The 19,096-nt window shown below is 57.9% G+C and overlaps 1 protein-coding gene across 8 annotated transcripts in view; it reads right to left on the reverse strand.

Annotated features, from left to right (window-relative positions):
* The window catches only part of GRM4 (glutamate metabotropic receptor 4), a 125,356-nt gene that overhangs the window by 43,646 nt on the left and 62,614 nt on the right, over nucleotides 1–19,096 (reverse strand). For 6 of the 8 annotated variants that reach the window (XM_074397919.1, XM_074397917.1, XM_074397920.1 and 3 more), the window contains exon 4: nucleotides 7,455–7,565. The exons of the other annotated variants lie outside the window; for them this stretch is intronic. In XM_074397919.1, the coding sequence (XP_074254020.1) occupies nucleotides 7,455–7,565 (111 nt within the window). The remainder of the gene's footprint in view (nucleotides 1–7,454; nucleotides 7,566–19,096) is intronic. 8 annotated transcript variants of the gene reach the window in all.

The raw sequence follows: 19,096 nt of genomic DNA on the forward strand, positions 1-19,096 counted from the left end.
TCCCAGCCAAGCTGGAGCCTCTGCTCGCCGGCCAGGGGCAGGAAGCCACAGCCACTTGCCAAGAAAATCTGAGCACATCAAGTCCGTAGGGACCTTGAAGACCTCCTGGCCCAAGTTGGATGGACAGTAAAGAGATAGAGGCCAGAGAGGCCTTGCCCGGGGGTGCACCGGAGCAAGGGCGCAGCCACCTCCAGGCGAGGCGCTCACCACTTCACTGGGAGGTTTGGGATCCAGGCCAGCCCCTGACTGCTTTCCAACAGGACCCGCTACCTCTCCCAGCTCCGTGCCTCCTCCCAAGCCCACCTGGGCTCCACGCCTCCCCTTCTCCCTGGGCCGTCCCCCCCATCAAAACCGTCCCCCCCATTAAAACCGACTGATGCTTGCCCCGTCCCTCAGGGCCTCCTTCACTACAAGGCACTGGACACTTGATCAAGGCGTGTCCATCAGAACCCTGCGCAGAGCCACACGGCAGCATCTAGTGATGCTGAATGCACCGGCTGCCCGAAAGCCAGGGCTTCCCCGTCCACACTTGTCCCCAGGGAAACCCCGGCACGTGGGCACAGGAGACCCACACAAAGTCACTCAACACAGCACTGTCTGAACCTGCAAAAAAAAATGGAAACAATCTAGATGTTGTATAACAGAAGAATGAATCAACTGCACTACCTGGGGTGGTCCGTACCTGAGGTGAGCTTAGGTTTACAGGAGGCCTGACCATGGCAGGATTCCCTGACCCCTCACTGTGCCTGGGATACTCCCCTCGCAGCACTTCCCCATCCTCCCTGGCATGGCTCACCCCACCTCACCTGTCTCAAAAAGGCCTCCCACCACCCTGCAAGGTCACCCCCTCCAGCAGCCTCCAGTTCCCCTGCCTTCAAGGACCCCCCCCCCCAACCCCTGCCACTTGTGGGATGTGCCCACCTTGTGCAGTCAGGCTGGGCCGGCAGAAAGAAAAGCCTTCCCGTGAGAGGAGCCGGCTTGCGCCCCTGCCTCCCAACTCCCCGGTGTGGGGAGACGGCCAGGAGCCCTCCGAGCTGTCACAGGGAGACTGGGCTCCAGACAAGGAAGGTGAAAAGTCCTCCCCCGAACCCTGAGCCAGCTCCCTCAGACCCCCAGGCCTGGCCTCTCAGGGCCCAGCCAGCCGGTCCTGAGGCCAGCAGAGACATAGGCACATCCCCACTTTCTCCCTTCCTTTAAAAAAAAAAACACTTTTAAATTTAAATAGAGAGGAAAACAATGAAAAGACAAATCCTAGGAATTCAAGTGGAAAAATCTCCATTATGGCAAAACGTGAAGGCAAACGTGAATTTCCAGCAGGCTGGGGGGTAGAGAGTTACACACAGGGATGGGGCAGGAAAGCTACCCCTGGACCCTTGTGGACACACACACACACGCGCGCGCGCACACACACACACACACACTCACACACTCACACACACGGCTCCTTCCTTCTGACTCCCAAAGCCAGGCCCTTCCCCAAACCAGCTCTGCTCAGAGGGCTTGGTGACTGGTGACTAATCAGGTGCTACTTGGAGTGAAGCCTGAATGTAAATCAATGGAGCGCACGTGGCAATGCTTTGGCCAGAGGGGTGTTCAAGGTAGGGAGGATACCAGACCCCAGCAAAGGCCCTCCAGGGTGAGCTGGGTGTGGGACACGTGAGGGCTGGGCTGGCTCCAGCTAGGTCTGGGACTGCACAGAGGGCCAGGCTTGGTTCCTGTCACCTGGCACCCCCACCCTGGTCTGCTTCTGCTTGTGGCCCCAACTCCCCAGCTCATCAGTCTCCAGCACCCGAGACATACTCCCAGCTTTACAATCCTCGGCAGCCCCCAGTGTGTGTGTGTGTGTGTGTGTGTGTGTGTGTGTGAGAGAGAGAGAGAGAGAGAGAGAGAGAGACCTCCTCCCCAGGAGGTCTCCCTGATGCACACAGTGAATTTGGGTTTACTGCAACATCCAGTACCGCCCCAGTCCCCACCAGGATCCACCCATCTGACCAGGTCTGTGCCCCCAACAGGTGTCTGCACACGCTGCTCCCTCAGCCAGGAGCACCCCTACCTCGGCTGCTCAGCCACCCTCTGGCTCCCCACCCAGCTTTTCCCTGGCTGGGCCACATTTATCTCCCTGGCTCCGTCTTTCTGCTGGGGGCCTTTCAGAGCCTAGGACACGTGCGGGGCCTGCCCAGGACAGGCGGTAATCCACACTTGCTGGACGAATGGGGAACCGAGGGCCTGACTGACAGGGTTCTGAGGGAGCTGCCAGCATGGGTGTGACAGCAGAGGCTCTGTACTGCTCACCCGCTACCGCCCCCTCAGTGACCTCCCCTCTGAGCTGCCGCCCCCTCACATGCACAGGCACTGGACGCCCCCATTGGAACCTGGCATCTACTTTGCTCCGGTCCACAGCGACACTCTGTGCTCAGCATCCACACACGTGGGGTGGGTACCACACGCACCTGGACATCTCCCTCCATCCTGCCTTCTGCTGGGATTTGACTTTCTCCACCAAGACATCAATTCCTTACCATGAGTGTTCGGGAAATGGTCTGCAAATGACGGGCAAGAGAAGGAAAGTGCACACTGGCTGTGCAACGTGACGAGGGCCCTGCCTGAAGACAGGTGACCGCGGACAGTCTAAACTCCACCTGATAGGGCTGCTGTGAGGGCCGGATGCAGCGGTGTTTGTGCAGGTGGCCTGCTGGAGCCGAGGCCGCCAGGGAGGGCGGTGAGGCAGGAGGGCAGGAGCTCAGAGGAAAGGGGCCTCATCACTCAGCCAGGCCGGGACCCAGGATCCAGGGCCGGGGAGGCCCACAGCGCAGGGACTAGGGGACCGGGATTGCCCAAGGCAGCACACACATCCTTTCCCTCCTGAAGGCTCTCAGCACCCTCGCCGCACCCCAGCCCCACCCCCCCACACACACACGGCAATGCACACCCTCACAAAATCGCATGCTACACACCACCACAAGCTCACACACTCACGGTCACACACACTCACCAGAGACACAGCCCCCATCACATTCGGTGAGAACCTTGTACAGCCTCACAGCCACAAAGACGGGCACAGAGCCACATGCACACACTGACACAGTCCCAGATCCCACAGCCCCACACAGCCTCATACAACATGCACACCACACCCAACCCCACCACATCCTCCACATACACACCCACAAACCCTGGCACGCGAGTTATGTAAATCCCCACCCTGACACACATTTGCACCCAATTATAACTTCACACAACCCCAGCCACACACACACACCTACACATCACCACACAGATATACACCACACACATTGCCACACAAATACACACCACACATAACCCACACATCACACACATACATACCCACACATCACCACACGACACACATACACACACTCACATATCACCACACAGATGTACATCACACACACATCACCACACACACACACACACATCACCACACAGATACACACCACACAGATACACACCACACAGATACACACCACACACAGACATACCCACACATCACCACACAGATATATACCACAAAACGCATAGATATCACCACACAGACACACACCACACACACATCACCACACAGATACCCACCACACACACACTCATACATCACTACACAGATACACACTGCACACACACACATCACCACACAGATACACACCACACACACACATATACACATCACACAGATACACACACATCACCAGATACACACCACACACACATCATCACCAAAAATATACACCACACACACACATCATCACACAGATGCACACCACACACACATATCACCACAGATACACGCCACACACACACCACACAGATACACACCACACACAGACACACCCACTCATCACCAGATAGACACCCCACACATATCAACACACAGACACACATCACCCACACAGATACACACACAGTCACATACACACCACACACAGACACACACACCAACATCATACCAGACACATATCACCATACACAGTCAGATAGGCACCACACACAGATACACATAACCCCACACACAGAGCCACAGACACACCACACACAGACACAGGTAACCCTGGACAGTCACATTCAACAACCCTGCCCGACCATGGCCAGCCCCGTTCCACCAACCACAAGCAGGCGGTGCCCGCCGTAAGGCGTCCGCACCCCAGCCTCACACTGCCTGGCGGCTCTCATACAGTCACCGCACGTGCACTAAGCGCCCCTCCAGCCCATCTCTTCTTAACCGAGAAACGCCTCCTGGCTGAGTCTCCCCAGCGAATGCCCTAATTAGCCTGAATCCTTTCCCAGGGAGGCCCTGTGAGGCCCTGGCATGCGCCAGGGGCTGGAAGAAGCTCACGCCCCTCATACCGCCCAGGGGCCCGGCCACACCTCAGCACCATTAGCACCTCTCCCTTGGCCTGGTCCTCGCTGGCTGGGATGCCCATGGAGGGGGCCTATGGTCCAGCGACTGGACAGAGGGGATGACACGGCTGTTCATGCAGCCGCCTCTGTGGCCAGCACAGAGGCAGGGCCCTCCTCTTGCCTCTGAAACCGCACCCTCTGCCACCAGGCTCTCCATTCCCACCCATCCCTGCCCCTGCAGAGAGAACAGGGCTGGATCTGGGGGTGCAGGGACATCGATGGAGCAGAAGAGGGGGACACAGACATGCGAGAGCTGGCCTGGTGTGACACAAGGAGGCGGAGTCGGGGCACAGACAGGACCATGTCCCATCTCAGCCACCTGCTGCTTCGTGATGAAAGCCACGTTACCCGCTCTCCAACCCTCCATTTCCCCGTCTGTGAAATGGGGTGGTAGGAACCCCATCCCCCAGACACAGCAGGGTTTCGGTGAGATTAGAGCGGATGTCCTGTGGACAGGGCCAGCCCCTAGGGGATATTTTGTGGTGTCGAGGAGGATGCAGGCCTCGGAGGACCTGCCAGGGCAGCCGTGGGGCTCAACATCTCAGAGCTGAGCCTCACTGTCCCCCAACCGGAGGCCGTTGGGCAGCGCAGGCGGTGTGGCTCAGAGCTGCATTATTCATGGCGCTACGCTTTGAGCTGAGGGAAATCTGCTGAGTGATGGACTTAATATCTTAACACAAACCCACTTAGGCAAAACACCTTTGAAGCGAAAGGCAAAAAAATCACAGAAGAGGGAAGCGATGGTGGCAGGAGGGGCCTGGCTGGGGCAGGACACAGAGAGAGGGCTGGTTCCTGGCCCCCACCACAAGCCTCCCAGAGGCCCCTACCCGAGGTCGGCCCACCCAGGCCCCACCATTCCCCACCCTCAGTGGCTGTGCCAACATTCACTGATGAGGGCATCCACCCATTTCTCGGGTCCAGTTCATGAAGGGAAGGGAGTCTGCCCCAGGCTCGCACAGCAGTTGGAGGCCAGCCAGGAGCCAGACCCAAGACTGCCAGGTGTGGGTCAGGGTCCCTGCCAAGGTCAGCCCCTCGTCCAACCCTTGGGCCGTGTGGTGGGGCTGTGGTGAGCAGGGCCCTCGGCCTGATTGCATGGCTCTGTGCCCGCCTCAGTCCACAGTCAAGGCCGGGACACCGTGGAATGTGGCTGAGGATACGGGAGGAGCCACTCACAGAGTAAGACCCCCAACGTTTTTCCCATCTGCCCCAAGTCCAGTGACACCCCGGTGGAGGAGGTCACGAAGCAGCTTCTCAGTCCTCTCCTCTGCCTCACTTCACCCCTACCACAGCAGGACCACTTTCTCCAGCTCAGCCCCTCGACCCTTTCCCAGTGCTGGTCCCTCTGCCAGAAATGCCTCTCCCACGTCTCTCTCTGCCCAATCTCATGCAGCCTAGGGCCCCGCTTCTCTGCCTCTTCCCCCATGAAATACCCCAGCTCTTTCCCGCAGTGGGAGCGCATCACGCCGGTCTGGCACTTGCCATCCTCTACCTTGTGCTGTGGTCAGTTTTGGAACTGACCTGCTTCAGGTTCAAATCCCAGCTCTGCCACTTCTTAGCTGTGTGACTTTGGACAAGTTTCTTAACCTCTCTGGGCCTGGTCTCCACATAATAAAGTGTGAAGAATAAGCAAGTTAATATACGTAAGGTGCCTAGAGCAGTTCCTGGCACATTAGTGCTCAGGAAGTGTTTATTACTCTACTATTACTGTTGATTTCCTCCATCAACCCATGAGCCCCGTCAAGGGCAGACCGTGTCTTTCCCATTTCTCACCCCCCAGTTTCCCCCAGAGGGTAGGATCCTCAACCAACAATAGCTGAAACGAACCTTGTTTCCAACCATGTTGTCTCCCCCAGATACCCTGGGAATGGGAGCCAGCGCCGGGCTGGTGGCAGACACCCTGTTGCAGCAGAGAGAAGCATGGGGAAGATGACCTCCCGTCAGCTCCACTCCATGGCACAGTCAGGCCAGCAGTTGGGCCTGGCCAGAGTTAAAGGCCAGCAACTCGGCTCTGAACAGACAGTGCAGGCCGGGATGAAATATTTAGGAGGCCACGTACCCAGGAAGTGGAAACTGACAAGCAAAATGAAATGTTGAGATGTGATTACCCAGGCAGGCCAAGCATGCTTCCCCAGCAGCGGCAGGCTCGGCGCCCCCTCCCACCCACCCCACCGACACAAGCAGGCATTGGGTAATGAAGTTCCCCTGGACCCTTCTCCTGAGCTGACCTTTGCCCCTTCTCTTCAGGCCGGGCCAGGAGGGAGGGTAGCAAAGAGCCTGGCTCTGGCTCCTGCAGCCCACCCCTTTTGGTGGCAGAGCAGCAAGAAATACAGAAAAGCGGGGGCCTGGGTCAGGCCCGAGCACTGGATATAACCGGATGATCCCTTCACTCCACCAAGCTTCTTCAGCTGGAAAATGGGGCTGCTGGCCCACGCCAGGGAGCGGGGACCAAGACGGTGGGTGTGAGCACTCCGTCAGCTGGCCTTGTGGGAGGGGTGGTAAGGCGATGCCTTCCCAAAGTGAGCATGGCAGCCGGGACCAGCCTCACCCAGGGCAGCAGGAGAGGCCTTCTTGACATGCTGGGCTGTGGGGACTCAGGTTGGTGAAGCTGAAGGACAGATGCTGGGGGCAGCCCTGAGCTGAAGAAGTCCCCACCCCACCCCAAAAACCTTCCCCAGGCTCTCTCAGCACGGCTGGGAAAAGGCTTGGAGCCTCAAAGTTTGAAGGCTTGCTTGGCTAGATGGGGGGCGGGGAGGGGGTGGGAGACAGGAACCAGGTAGGGAGGGAGGGAAAGGGGACTCCAGGCCTGGATCCTGGGAGCAGCCATGAGTGGGGTCAGGAGGGCCTCGGGGAGCAAGGACAAGGGGAGGAGCTGTCCCTGCAGGCTGGAGCTAGAGCTGGAGCTGGGGGAGGGGTGGGTAGCGTCTGCAAGATTTTCTCAACAGACATTTGGGGTGGGACCACTTTTCACAGTGTGGGACTGTCCCTTGTTACAGTACAAGGACTGGGCACTCAAGTCTGTGATCATTCAAAGTCCTCCACACCTGTCGAAATGTCCCTGGGGGGCAGGGTGAGGATGTCCAGAGTTGAAATCTCCTGGGACGGGGCTGGGCTCCCCGGACAGGGCCGGTCCCAGCTGTTGCGTGTCCACCCACCTTTGAAAAAAAAAAGAAGCAAGCTCTTTTTCTGATCTAAACCGGAGAAGGGCTGCGACCTGCACACGCTGCTCAGGCCCTCTCAGGCTGGCTCGGGAGCCCCAGATAGCTCAGCGTCCCTGGGGTAGGTCCAGCCGCACCTGGCAACAGCCAGCTGACCCCTCAGGCTCTAACTCACCGCCACCCCCACTCCTGTTGACATCAACTTTTCAGACCACAGCCCCACACCTACCGCACAAACCTCAGCCTGCCCAGCCTGGCCCTTACAATTCCACCACAACGCCAGTCCCACCTGGCCACTCCCATCCCTCACACCTTCAATGGCTCCCACCTCCCTCAGCCTGTCCTGAGGCCCTGCAGGACTGACCTCCTCCGCCCCCAGCCTCCTCTCCCGCCCCACCTCTCACAGCACCTGCTGTTTCCAACATACGTCTGAGCCTTTAGTCAGACTCTGCTCTGCCTTTGATGTCTAATTCACCTTCCCAGTCTTTTCTTCAAGTCAGCTCCATCTGTCCTCAAGGATTCAGCTCAGGCCGCCTCCTCCAGGAAGCCTTTATGGGTGAGCCCAAGGTCCTCCTCCCCTGGGTGCCTATAACAATCTCAATGTCTCAACCACTGCCCTTAGCACAATGAATGAAAGTTACTGGACTAGATGCCTCTGTGCCCACCGCCCTCTGACTCCCGGAGTGGCCACTGCTGGGACCTGGAAGCCCACACTGCCTGGCACAGAGCAGTCACTGTCACTGACTCAGCAACCCCAGTGCCAGGAGCTGTCCTAGAGTCTATGGGTACAGCCGGGAATAGGACAGAAAAGCCTGCCCTCACAGAGCTGACAGCCACCTGTGACGCTGACGGCAGGGATGACAGAATGAACAAATGAATGCACGAGCTAGGTGGTTAATTAGTTAACCGTTGACCTGCTGTCCGGAAGGCTGCTGGCTCCACCTCCAGCTCCTGTTCCTCTGCGCTGCCTGTCTTCCCCCACTCTCTCCAGCCCACCTTCTGCCTCTCCTGACTCCCACCAACACATACTCTCCCCCATCATCGCACAGCCCCTCATGGTCCCGCAGCCGTCCCAGCAGAATAACCTTTCTCCCTGTGGTCCCCTGAGCTCCTTCCAGTCCACCCAGGGTCTATGATGACCATTTTACAGATGAGAAAACCGAGCCCCACCAGCCAGAGCCCAGTGCTGCGGCCTCTACCTTCCCTTCCTCCATCCCACCTTCTCCCTCACCTCCACCTTCTTATCACGCTCTCCTCTCTGCTTCCTGCCTCTGGGTGAACAGACAAGGGGCCTCTGCTCTCTGAGCCTGTTTCCTACGTGTAAGGTGGGGTGGGCATAGAGGCTCGGGGAGCTGGTCACGGGGCCTCCCCTGTCCCTGTCCCACAGCCTTCCGCAGCCCCTACCGCGTGGCCCTCTGTTCACGCTCCCCCTCCCTCCTCTCTCCACTTGCTTGTCACTTTGTCCTGCTTCCTCTCCTCCCCGCATCCCAAGACCTCCCTGGGGCCCCAAGACGTCTGCAAGAGTCGTTAGCTTTCCTTCTGGCTCATTAAAAAGCAGAATTTGCATAGAATATCCATATGATCATTCTGTCTACAGCAAAATGGGGCACAGATATAATACAGCATGTAAGTGAGGGGGAGAGGAGAGGACAGTCACAACGGGAGGCAGGGAGAACCCCCACCAGGAAGAGGCCCAAGCGCACCCCCAGGTCTGAGGCCTCAGAGGCAGCCCCTCACTCCCTCCAGCTCTCGCTGGGCCTTGCTGTTGGCTAATTCCTGTCTCTTGTCATTCTTAAAATAACCAGCAAAGTCAAAATACAGTTGTCCCCATATTACAGGTGGAGAAACCAAGAGCCAGTGAGGAACAGCGGCTCGTCCACGGACCGAGGCAAGTCCGAAGGCCAGGGGAAGCACTCTCGGCCAGGGCCAGCCCACCCGTCCCACGTCCCACGGTCACCTGCGGCTCTTTCTGGAAGGCTGCCCCTCCTGACTCTCAGAAGGGAGGCGCGCAGCCAGGACCCCCTCTCCGCACCCTGGGACAGGCCCACCTCCCGTGGAGGTCTCTGCCATCACTGCTCCTCAAGGCAGCCTCCCTTCCCCCATTCCTGCCTGGCCCTCCCATCCCTGCGACAACAGATTAGCCAGAGACACAAGGGATTTGTGGAGACAACCGCTTCAAACCTCTCATCCCAGCTTCCTCGTCACATCCAGACCTGCCTTGTCCCAAAAAGAATTCGCAGTGCCCAGAAATAAACATGCGTAGCTAAAAAAGAAACTGGTAACAAAATCAAGGGGAAGGGACTGCACGTCACAGATGAGGCCCCACTCAGCATCCGCAGAACTGGCCCAGACAGGGACCCTAGGTTGGTCTGGGGTCATCCAGGACTCTCGGGAGCAGCTGACCTTGGGGCAGATTCTTTTTCTTTTTTTTCTTTTTTTTTTTTTTTGAGACGGAGTTTCGCTCTTGTTACCCAGGCTGGAGTGCAATGGCGTGATCTCGGCTCACCGCAACCTCCGCCTCCTGGGTTCAGGCAATTCTCCTGCCTCAGCCTCCTAAGTAGCTGGGATTACAGGCATGCACCACCACGCCCAGCTAGTTTTTTGTATTTTTTTTAGTAGAGACGGGGTTTCACCATGTTGACCAGGATGGTCTCGATCTTTCGACCTCGTGATCCACCCGCCTCGGCCTCCCAAAGTGCTGGGATTACAGGCTTGAGCCACCGTGCCCGGCCGGGGCAGATTCACCATCCATGGTACTGAAGCCAGGAGCGCTGGGCCTGGCCTGGCAACCCTCCCCCTCTGGCCACAGGAAAACCCAGAAGCAAAGCCAGGGGGCCCAGACTTCAAAGATACCCAAATCTGTCCCTTCTCACCACCCCCACCCCTGGTCCAGGCCATTGTCACTGGCCCAGGGCCCCACTCTATGCCCTGTACAACAGCCAGAGGGCTCACACCCCTCCTCTGCTCCTGACCCTCCAACAGCTCCCAGCTCACCCAGAACAAAAGCCAGAGTCCTCACAGGGCCCCCAGGGCCCTGTGCAATTTGTCCTCCTCTGCCCTCCATCTCCCTGCCGCGCTCATTCTGCTCCTGCCTCCTGGTTATTCTCCAAATGCGGGGCAGGCCTCGCCTCAGGGCCTTTGCACATGCCACTTCCCTGCCTGGAGCCCCCTTCCCACAGATCTCTGCCTGGCTAATACCCTCGCTGCAGCTGAGGATCTGCCAAAAGTCACCCTGAAGAAAGCCAGGGTGAGGATCAAAAGGCCGTCAGCCTTTCGGGGAAGAGTCTCCCCAGCTTGCCTGCTCTGTCCGCTTACACTGCATTGTTCCTCTTCAGCGCAGCGTCTTCCACAGCTGCTATCTCAAATTATAATTACACAGTGATGTGTTTGCTTATTCACTGGAAGCTCCTCCTGGAAGCTCCACTGGAAGCTCTCCCCAAGTGTGAGCCCCACAAGGCCAGGGGCTTCCTCTGCTTAGTCCACGGCCGCACCCCAGTGTCCTGATCCAATGCCTGGCACACAGTCAGCGCCCAGTAAATCTTCATTCCGCAGATGAATGAATGCCTGTGGAGGTGAGGGATGCAAAGGCTAGCGGGCAGAAGGAGGAAATGCCCACGCCCCTCCTTGCCAGCCACACCCCTGGGGCAGGTCTGTGGGATTGGGAAGCCCGGGTCCCACCTTCTGAGTCCTTGAAAGTCCCAGAAGCAGCCAGGCGTGGTGGCTCACGCCTGTAATCCCAGTACTTTGGGAGGCAGAGGTGGGTGGATCCTGAGGTCAGAAGTTCAAGACCAGCCTGGCTAAGATGGTAAAACCCCATCTCTACTAAAAATACCCAAAATTAGCTGGGCGTGGTGGTGGGTGCCTGTCCAGCTACTTGGGAGCCTGAGGCAGAGAACTGCTTGAACCCGGGAGGTGAAGGTTGCAGTGAGCCGAGATCGTGCCACTGGCACTCCAGCCTCAGTGACAGAGCAAGACTCCATTTCAAAAAAAAAAAAAAAAAAGAAGTCCCCAGAAGCATGAGGGGAGCCAGCACCGGAGGAGTGGCTGTCAGGGCATTCAGCCTCCCAGGCCACTTTCAGAAAGGGACCCTCACAGCTCATACATGGTCACACGGGAGTCACACGTGACTTGATGGCTCCCGACCCACTTCTCTTTTTTCTCTCTCTCCCTCACACACACACACATACACACACACTCCCTCTACCATGCCAGGGTCTTCCCAGCCTCAGACCAGGTGGGAAACCAGGGGCCCCTCGATCATCCTGCCCCCTTCCCAGGAGCCTCTCCACCTCTTTCCTGCCTAGCCCTAGAACTGCTGGCCCCTGTGGGGCAGGGTCTTCTAAGGCCTGCCCATCTGACAAGCCACCAATGCTTCCCTGGGGAAGGCCAGATGAAGAGAACCAAATTCCCCACTTAAAAGGAGGACTCAGTCTTTGCACCTTCAAGCTTCAGAGCAAGGGCCAGTTTTGGAGTCACGCAGACCTGGTTACAAAGCCCAACTCTGCCCTGACAAGCTGGGCGGGCCCGGGCAAGCCCCTGGGCACCCAGGGCTGCAGTCACCTCCTCTAACGTGGGGACAATGCTCAGGGCTTCTGTGCAGGGGCTGAGGCCAGGGCCGGGAGCAGCATCTGTCAGGACAGTTCATGAACAGGGCCTCGAAATGTGTGCACGACACTCGGGAGCCTCGGCAGACTGAGGAAGGCACGCAGTCCCTTTTTGGTCTCATAAATCAAAAAGCAGGGGCTAAGGGAGAAGTGAGTCGTGTAGGGTCACACAGTGTGCGGGGTGGGGCTGAGCCTGGGGCGAGGCTGCTGGACATCCCCACCCGTCCCAGGGCACTCAGCGGGCCCGTGTTGGCCTGAAGCAGGAGGCACTGGGTGGCGAATGTGAGACAAGGAAGGAAACGGTGGGTTCACAGGTCCCTCCACAGACGCGGAGAAACAGGCGGACGGGGCTTATCTCAGCCACATCCCCAAGGAGCCGAGAGTGGGGGACTCGGGGTGCCAGGAGCCCCACCCCAGCCAGGAACAGAGGCGGAAGACCAGGGTGAGCCAACAGGTGAAAACGCTTTCCTGCAGGTCAAGGCCGAAACCCAAGCTGGGTGAGCAGGGCAGCAGCCTTCCCCACTCGCCCTTTAGCCATGGGAAGAAACTAGGATTCCTGTCGGGTGGGAGCCTGGGGGACAGGCCTCAATGTCCTCTGAGTATAGAGGCTCAGTCAGGAGGAGAAAGAAATAACAGAAGAAAATGAGCTTGAAGAAAATGGGGTTCCAGTTTAGAGATTTGTCAAAGCATTAAAAAAAAAAAAGAGGCCGGAGGAGTTGGGGAGCAGGCCACCGTGGAAGCAGCTCCTCTGTGGGCTCCGGCTGGGGCCCGAGAATGAGACACGCAGGCAGCCAGAGACCAGCTGTGGTGCTGACCCTCCATGTGGCAAGGTGAGACAAAAGCCACGGGAAGTCAGTGAGGGCTGTGAAGACCTGTGCCGTGGGGGACGCAAAGGTCCCCTGATGTGTTGTCTGCATGCTGTCGATGAAGCTGAGGCTCAGAGAGGGAAGGCTACCAGCCAGAAGTCACACAGCCACCCAGGAATGAGAGCCAGGACCAGAAATCAGCCGGCCTCCCAGCCAGGGCCCCCTGCCCTGCTCCTGTACTCTGGTTAAGAAGGAAAACAACTGATGCCTTTGGGGGCGCCAGGCTCGAGGCAGTGCCCGGCCCACCTGGCAAGTGCTTTATAGGTATTCATGCATTTAATCTCACAATAAGCTATAAGGGAGGGACCATTAATATCCCATTTGACGAAGGTGGAAACTGAGGCACAGGGCCCCTCAGGGACTGTTCAGGATGGCACAACTCACGATAGCAGAGCCAGATTTGAACCCAGGCTGTCTGCCCCAACATCTGGGCTCTCAGCCACTCTCTTCTCTTGCATCATGGGGGAAAAGGACTGGATTCAGAAGCCCAAAGCCACAAAGGGGCGGCCACCAGCAAAGGGAACTTTTTCAAACCCCAAAGGGATCTTCAAACACATTCCACAAAGGAGGCTGTGAAAGAAAACGTTGCATCCCGTCAGGAGGGAAGAGATGCAAATTCAGAGCAAAAAGGGCTCAGCATCTGATGTCTTCCTCCTGTCACTCCCATCAAGCTTCGAGGCAGACGCAGACGGGAGCGTGTCCCCGTCTGGACAAGCACTTCAGGCAGAGGGAGCCAGGAAAAGTGGCTGCACTGAAAGGAAAGCAGCAGGCCCAGCAACGCCAACCTGGGGACGTACAAAACGCAGAGGCGTCAGGCCCTGCACAGGTCAGAGTGGCAGAGGAATCCGAGCCGACAGGCGCAGTCCCCAAGGCGCAGGACAGAGATTCTTCTTCACCGCGGGACAGAGATTGACCTGGCAGTCACGAGCAGTCACGTTAGCACTAACACCTTGCCAATCTCCAAGCCGCAGCAAGGAGACCCAGCTGGCGCGTGGTGGGTCTTATGGCTTGGCAAGGGGCACCCATGCCAGGTTCACTTAATTTCCACCCGCAGTAGAGTGACAGGTGGCGTACAAGGGCAGCAGAAGGGAAGCTGGGTCTCGAGTCTAGAACGGCCTGGCTGATAGGTTAGAGTGGGAGGTTCTGGCTGCAGGGCGGGGCCCACTCCTCTGCATCCTGGAAAAATGCGGGACGTCAGAAGGCAGAGCGCTCAGCCTTGGGCCGAAGGGTCCCTGGGTCCTAGGAGGCAGCTGGTGGAGCAGTCCAGAAGCCTCCCTCTTTGGAGCTGCTAAAAGTCATCTAATACTCAGATACAAGCTAAAGCCAGCGGCAGCACCCCTCCCTGCTTCTACCCACTCAAGCCCCTGCTCCCTGCTCATTTCAACCATGGTTCGTCTGATGGGGTGGGAAGGTTGTGCGCTCCAGGCACTGCCACCATGCAATTGGCCCCAGTCATTCCTGAACGGAAATGCCAAGCCCTGAAGGGCCACCCAGGCCGTCCGCTCCTTTAGGTCCTGCAGACGCCTCCTTCCCCGGCTCTCCTCTGAGAGACGTATTGTAAGCAAGTCGTTTTCACTGGGTGTCTCAGGGCCTCTTCAGGATGGGCCGAAATTGTAGGGAACAGGTCTTTGCTCTCATGAAGGATGCCTAGAGCCAAGGCCAGGGAGGGTGAGGACACAGCCCGTCCACGCCAGCTGGACCTCAGAGGCCCCTCCTGTCACAGGTGACAGGAGGAGGCCCAGGTAACACGGCTGTCGTCTGTTCACTCCGTCTTCTCTCTGCAGTGTGTGCTGAGGCCCTGCTATGTCCAAGGGAGGGCGGGGAGCACAGAGCTGGGTGGGGCCTGTCCCTCCCTGGCCTCAGGAGCCATCAGTGCGGGGGGCAGAGGGAAGGGTCAGTAGGCACTGTGGCCCACCTGAAGGGGCCTCCCAGAGAGCCTGGGCGGGGGAAACTCCATCCTCACCTGCTCCACCAAGGGGTGCAGCTCTGTTTGGGATAGAGCAGGTGAGGGGCCCCTGCAGGGAGGAGGGGCCTTGGCTCTGAGCCTCAGTGGGCAAGGGGACCCCTCAGGGCCCTAAGCAAGATGGGCCCGATAAGCGCACGCAGCTCCTCAGCCAAACTGGCACAACCCCAGGTGCCAAAACATTTCAACATGCAGTGCTGGCCTAAAAGAAACTCTCCTCAGCCCCACCTCACATGGCTCCCCACCCACTCCCACCCCACAGCCACTCCAGGCCAGGCCGCGCAGCGCTCCCATCGCCTGTGATTCCACCTCCGGGCTCCGGTTCCTGCTGTCCTCCCACGTGGCACGCCCCTTCCTTCCTCTGCCTGTCCAGATGCTCCTCCTCCAAGCCCTGCTTGACCCCTGGGCCTGTCTGGGCCAGAGCCCCGCCAGCGCTGGGGTGTGTCTCTTCACTTCAATGGACACATCACCACATCCCTTTTTTCGCTTCTTCAGGCGAGCTCTGCAGAGCACCTACTGTGTGCAAGGCAGGTGCTAGGGGCCGGCTGTGCGTGGCTCCTTTCGTGCCCACCAAAAGGGCCTGAGAACAGGGCTGCGGCCTGTCTCTGTCTCACACGGGGGCTGGGAAGGTGCTGGGGAACAGGGCTGCTCGTCTGTTGACTCACACTTCACTCTGCAGCGTCGTATGCTACGCTGGGGCTCTGCTATGTGCAGGGGAGGACGGGGGCACAGTGCAGGGCAAGATGAATCTAGGGAGCCCCGGCCAAATGGAGACTGGAGCTGGTAGAGGGCTGGGCCTCTTCCCTTCCCTGCCCTCCAGGGCTGCAGCACTGCAGGACCAAGTGCCCAAGGCCGGCAGTGAGGAACGGCAGGAAACACAGCCCACAGTTCACCCGGTCCAGCTGCTGAGGGCCTGGAGTTCGGGCTCCCTGCCTTATGCCTCCAGGAATGGATTTCTGTCCTCAGTGAGTCAATAGAAAGAGGGAGGGGAACAGCCAGGGAGCTCAGTGGGGTAGGAAATGAAGGTCCCAGGTAGCCTAACCTCACCCCCAATGCTTATGCTCGGTCAGCCTCAGTTTGCCCCTCTGTAGGCTGGGAGAGCAACCTCTCAGGTCTGGGGTGGGAAGAGGGCTAAAGAAGAAGTGAGTAGTTGGGGGCTGAGTTTTGCAATTAATCATTTATTCAGCAAACGTTTATTGAGCAACTGCTTTGGGCCAGGGCTGTGCTAGATGCTGGAGATGGAGCAGAAAACAAAACAGATAAAAATGTCTGCCTTTGTGGACCATACACAAACAAATAAAAATGTATTCGTCTGGTGCTATAAAGAAAAACAGAGCAGGGTACAGGGACTGGAGAGTAGTGGGCGGAAGCAGGGGCTGTTTCGGATAGGCTGGTCCGAGGCCTCTCTGAAGGGAGACATCGAGAATGCAGACTGTGTGGACATGCAGGACAAGCTTTCCCACAGGAGGACCAGCCCATGCAAAGGCCCTGAGGCAGGCTGGTGCCTGGTGCATTTGAGGAGCAGTGAGAAGGTGAGGCCAGGGAGTGAGGAGAGGCAGCTCAACAGGCACCCTTGATGCGAGTGGCACCAGCCCCCCGGCTCTGGCTGCACAGATCCTCATCCCCGTGGAGCCTCCATAGATGGGGTGCTCCATTTACAGCCAGGAACGCATGCACAGAGAGTCGCACATCCCACTGGATGAGGAGCTGCCTAGCCCGGACCTCCTGCAGCCGAAGCACTGTCTCCTGAGTGGGCCGCCAGCCAGGCCATGCCTCTGTGCTGACAGAGGCCAGCTGCATGCGAGTCTGATGCTCAGCCCTGGGAGCTGGAGCTGGAGGTCAGATCCAACAACAGCTTGACTCACCCGCATCTCTGGAATATCAATGCGGGCACAGCCACACAGCCAAGACGTGGGGCCTCAGAACTTCGTGTCTAAGGAACCAGACATCCTCCAAGGAGCAGGCCAAGGCCCTCACACTCCTTCCTGCCACACCTAGAGAAGCCATCTTCTTTCTGCCCTTGAGGCACAGATGCGCCTAGACGTGCTAGACGCACTTACCTGAGAGGACCAGAGACAAACTCGAAGGTGACCCTGTGGATAGGACTTCCTCCCCATGCACCACAGAGGCAAGCTCAGTGGCTGGAAGAGTATCTGCAGGATTCAAATCCTAGCTGTGTGGCCTCGTAGGAGTTACTTAACCTCTCTGAGCCTCTGTCTAGCCATTGGTATAATGGAGTTGTCTTAAGAGCTAAATGAGGTAATATGTGCAAAGCACTTAAAACAGGACCAGGCCAGGTACAGTGGTTCATGCCTGTAATCCCATCACTTTGGGAGACCAAGGTGGGTGAATCACTCAAGCCCAGAAGTTTGAGACCAGCCAGGGCAACATGGTAAGACCCCATCCCTACAAAAAATGAAAAAAAAAAAAAATTAGCCAAGCATGGTGGTATATGCCTGTGGTTCCAGCTACTCAGGAGGCTGAGGCAGGAGGATTGCTTGAGCCTGAGCCGGGGAGGTGAGGCTGCAATGAGCTGTGATTGTACCACTGCTGCACTCCAGCCTGGGCAAGAGAGTGAGTCGCTATGCAAAAAAAAAAAAAAAAAAAAGTCCAGGCGTGGTGGCTTACGCCTGTAATCCCAACACTTTGGACTGGGGAGGCCAACGCGGCCAGATCACCTGAGGTCAGGAGTTGGAGACCAGCCTGGCCAACATGGTGAAACCCCATCTCTACTCAAAATACAAAAGTTAGTTGGGCACAGTGGTGCATGCCTGTAATCCCAGCTACTTGGGAGATTAAGGCAGGAGAATCGCTTGAACCAGGGAGATGGAGATTGCCGTGAGCCGAGATCACGCCATTGCACTCCAGTCTGGGTGACAGAGCAAGACTCCGTCTCAAAAAAAAAGGAAAAAAAAAAAAACTACCACATCTGTGCCCACGTCTGTGCCGCTTGCTTGCCACTGCCTGCCTTTCTCACTCCTCGGTGACTCACTGGTGTTATCTCCAGAGCCAGGCGGGGCTCGCTCTGCATGTCTAATCCAGCCCCAGTGATGCTGCGGAGGCGCCCAGGAGGGAAGGGCAGCCTCCGTGCCTTTCTCTGGTGCAGCCTCAGCCTTGACAGGAAGGAGGGAGTCCTGGCTGCAGCCAGAAGGTCCACACCTGCCTGCACAGACACATACAACCCCTGACATACACAGGCCCAGTCTACAGATACCCCCACCAAGGCAGGCCAGCCAGTCCCGTGACCAGAACTTCTGAGACATGCATCTCTACACAAACACACACACATACACACACACACACACACACACATACACAAAACACACAAATACACACACACACACACACACACACACACACACACACACACTCTCACACACGTCCTGGCCTGGCTGCCTTTGGAGTTCACCTGGCTGTCCTCTCCCCACCAGAACAGCCATCCCATAGGAAACAGGCTAGCCTGGGCTCCTGTAGTTTTGTCTCTAGCCCCATCCCTGGACACACCTGCATCCCCAGCTAGGGCACAGCATGGGGCGCAGCACTCCCTGGGGCCTCCCCAGGACTAGTGAGGACCAGGGAGGGCTGGGACTCCAGGGCACATTCTGAGATCCCACCTGCATGTGCCAGGAGCACATTTCACTCTGACAACCTGCTTTATTCTCATTTCACAGATGAGAAACTGAGCCCAGAAGGGCAGAATGACTTTTCTCAGACTGCATAGCCAGTCAGGGGCTGAGCCAGAGCACAGGTCTACCTGGGGGAGCCAGACCTCTTAACCACCTGCACCGCTTCCACAATGCAAGCTGGAGGAGACAGGATGAGTGGTGGAGCTGGAGGAGGCAGGGTGCACGGTGGGGTGGAGGAGGCAGGGTGCGCGGTAGGGGTGGAGGAGGCAGGGTGCATGGTGGGGTGGAGGAGGCAGGGTGCGCGGTAGGGGTGGAGGAGGCAGGGTGCGCGGTGGGGTGGAGGAGGCAGGGTGAGTGGTAGGGGTGGAGGAGGCAGGGTGCGCGGTAGGGGTGGAGGAGGCAGGGTGCGTGGTAGGGGTGGAGGAGGCAGGGTGCGTGGTAGGGGTGGAGGAGGCAGGGTGCGTGGTAG

Source organism: Saimiri boliviensis, chromosome 4 (genome assembly GCF_048565385.1).
Source record: "Saimiri boliviensis isolate mSaiBol1 chromosome 4, mSaiBol1.pri, whole genome shotgun sequence".
In the NCBI taxonomy this organism is placed as follows: domain Eukaryota; kingdom Metazoa; phylum Chordata; class Mammalia; order Primates; family Cebidae; genus Saimiri; species Saimiri boliviensis.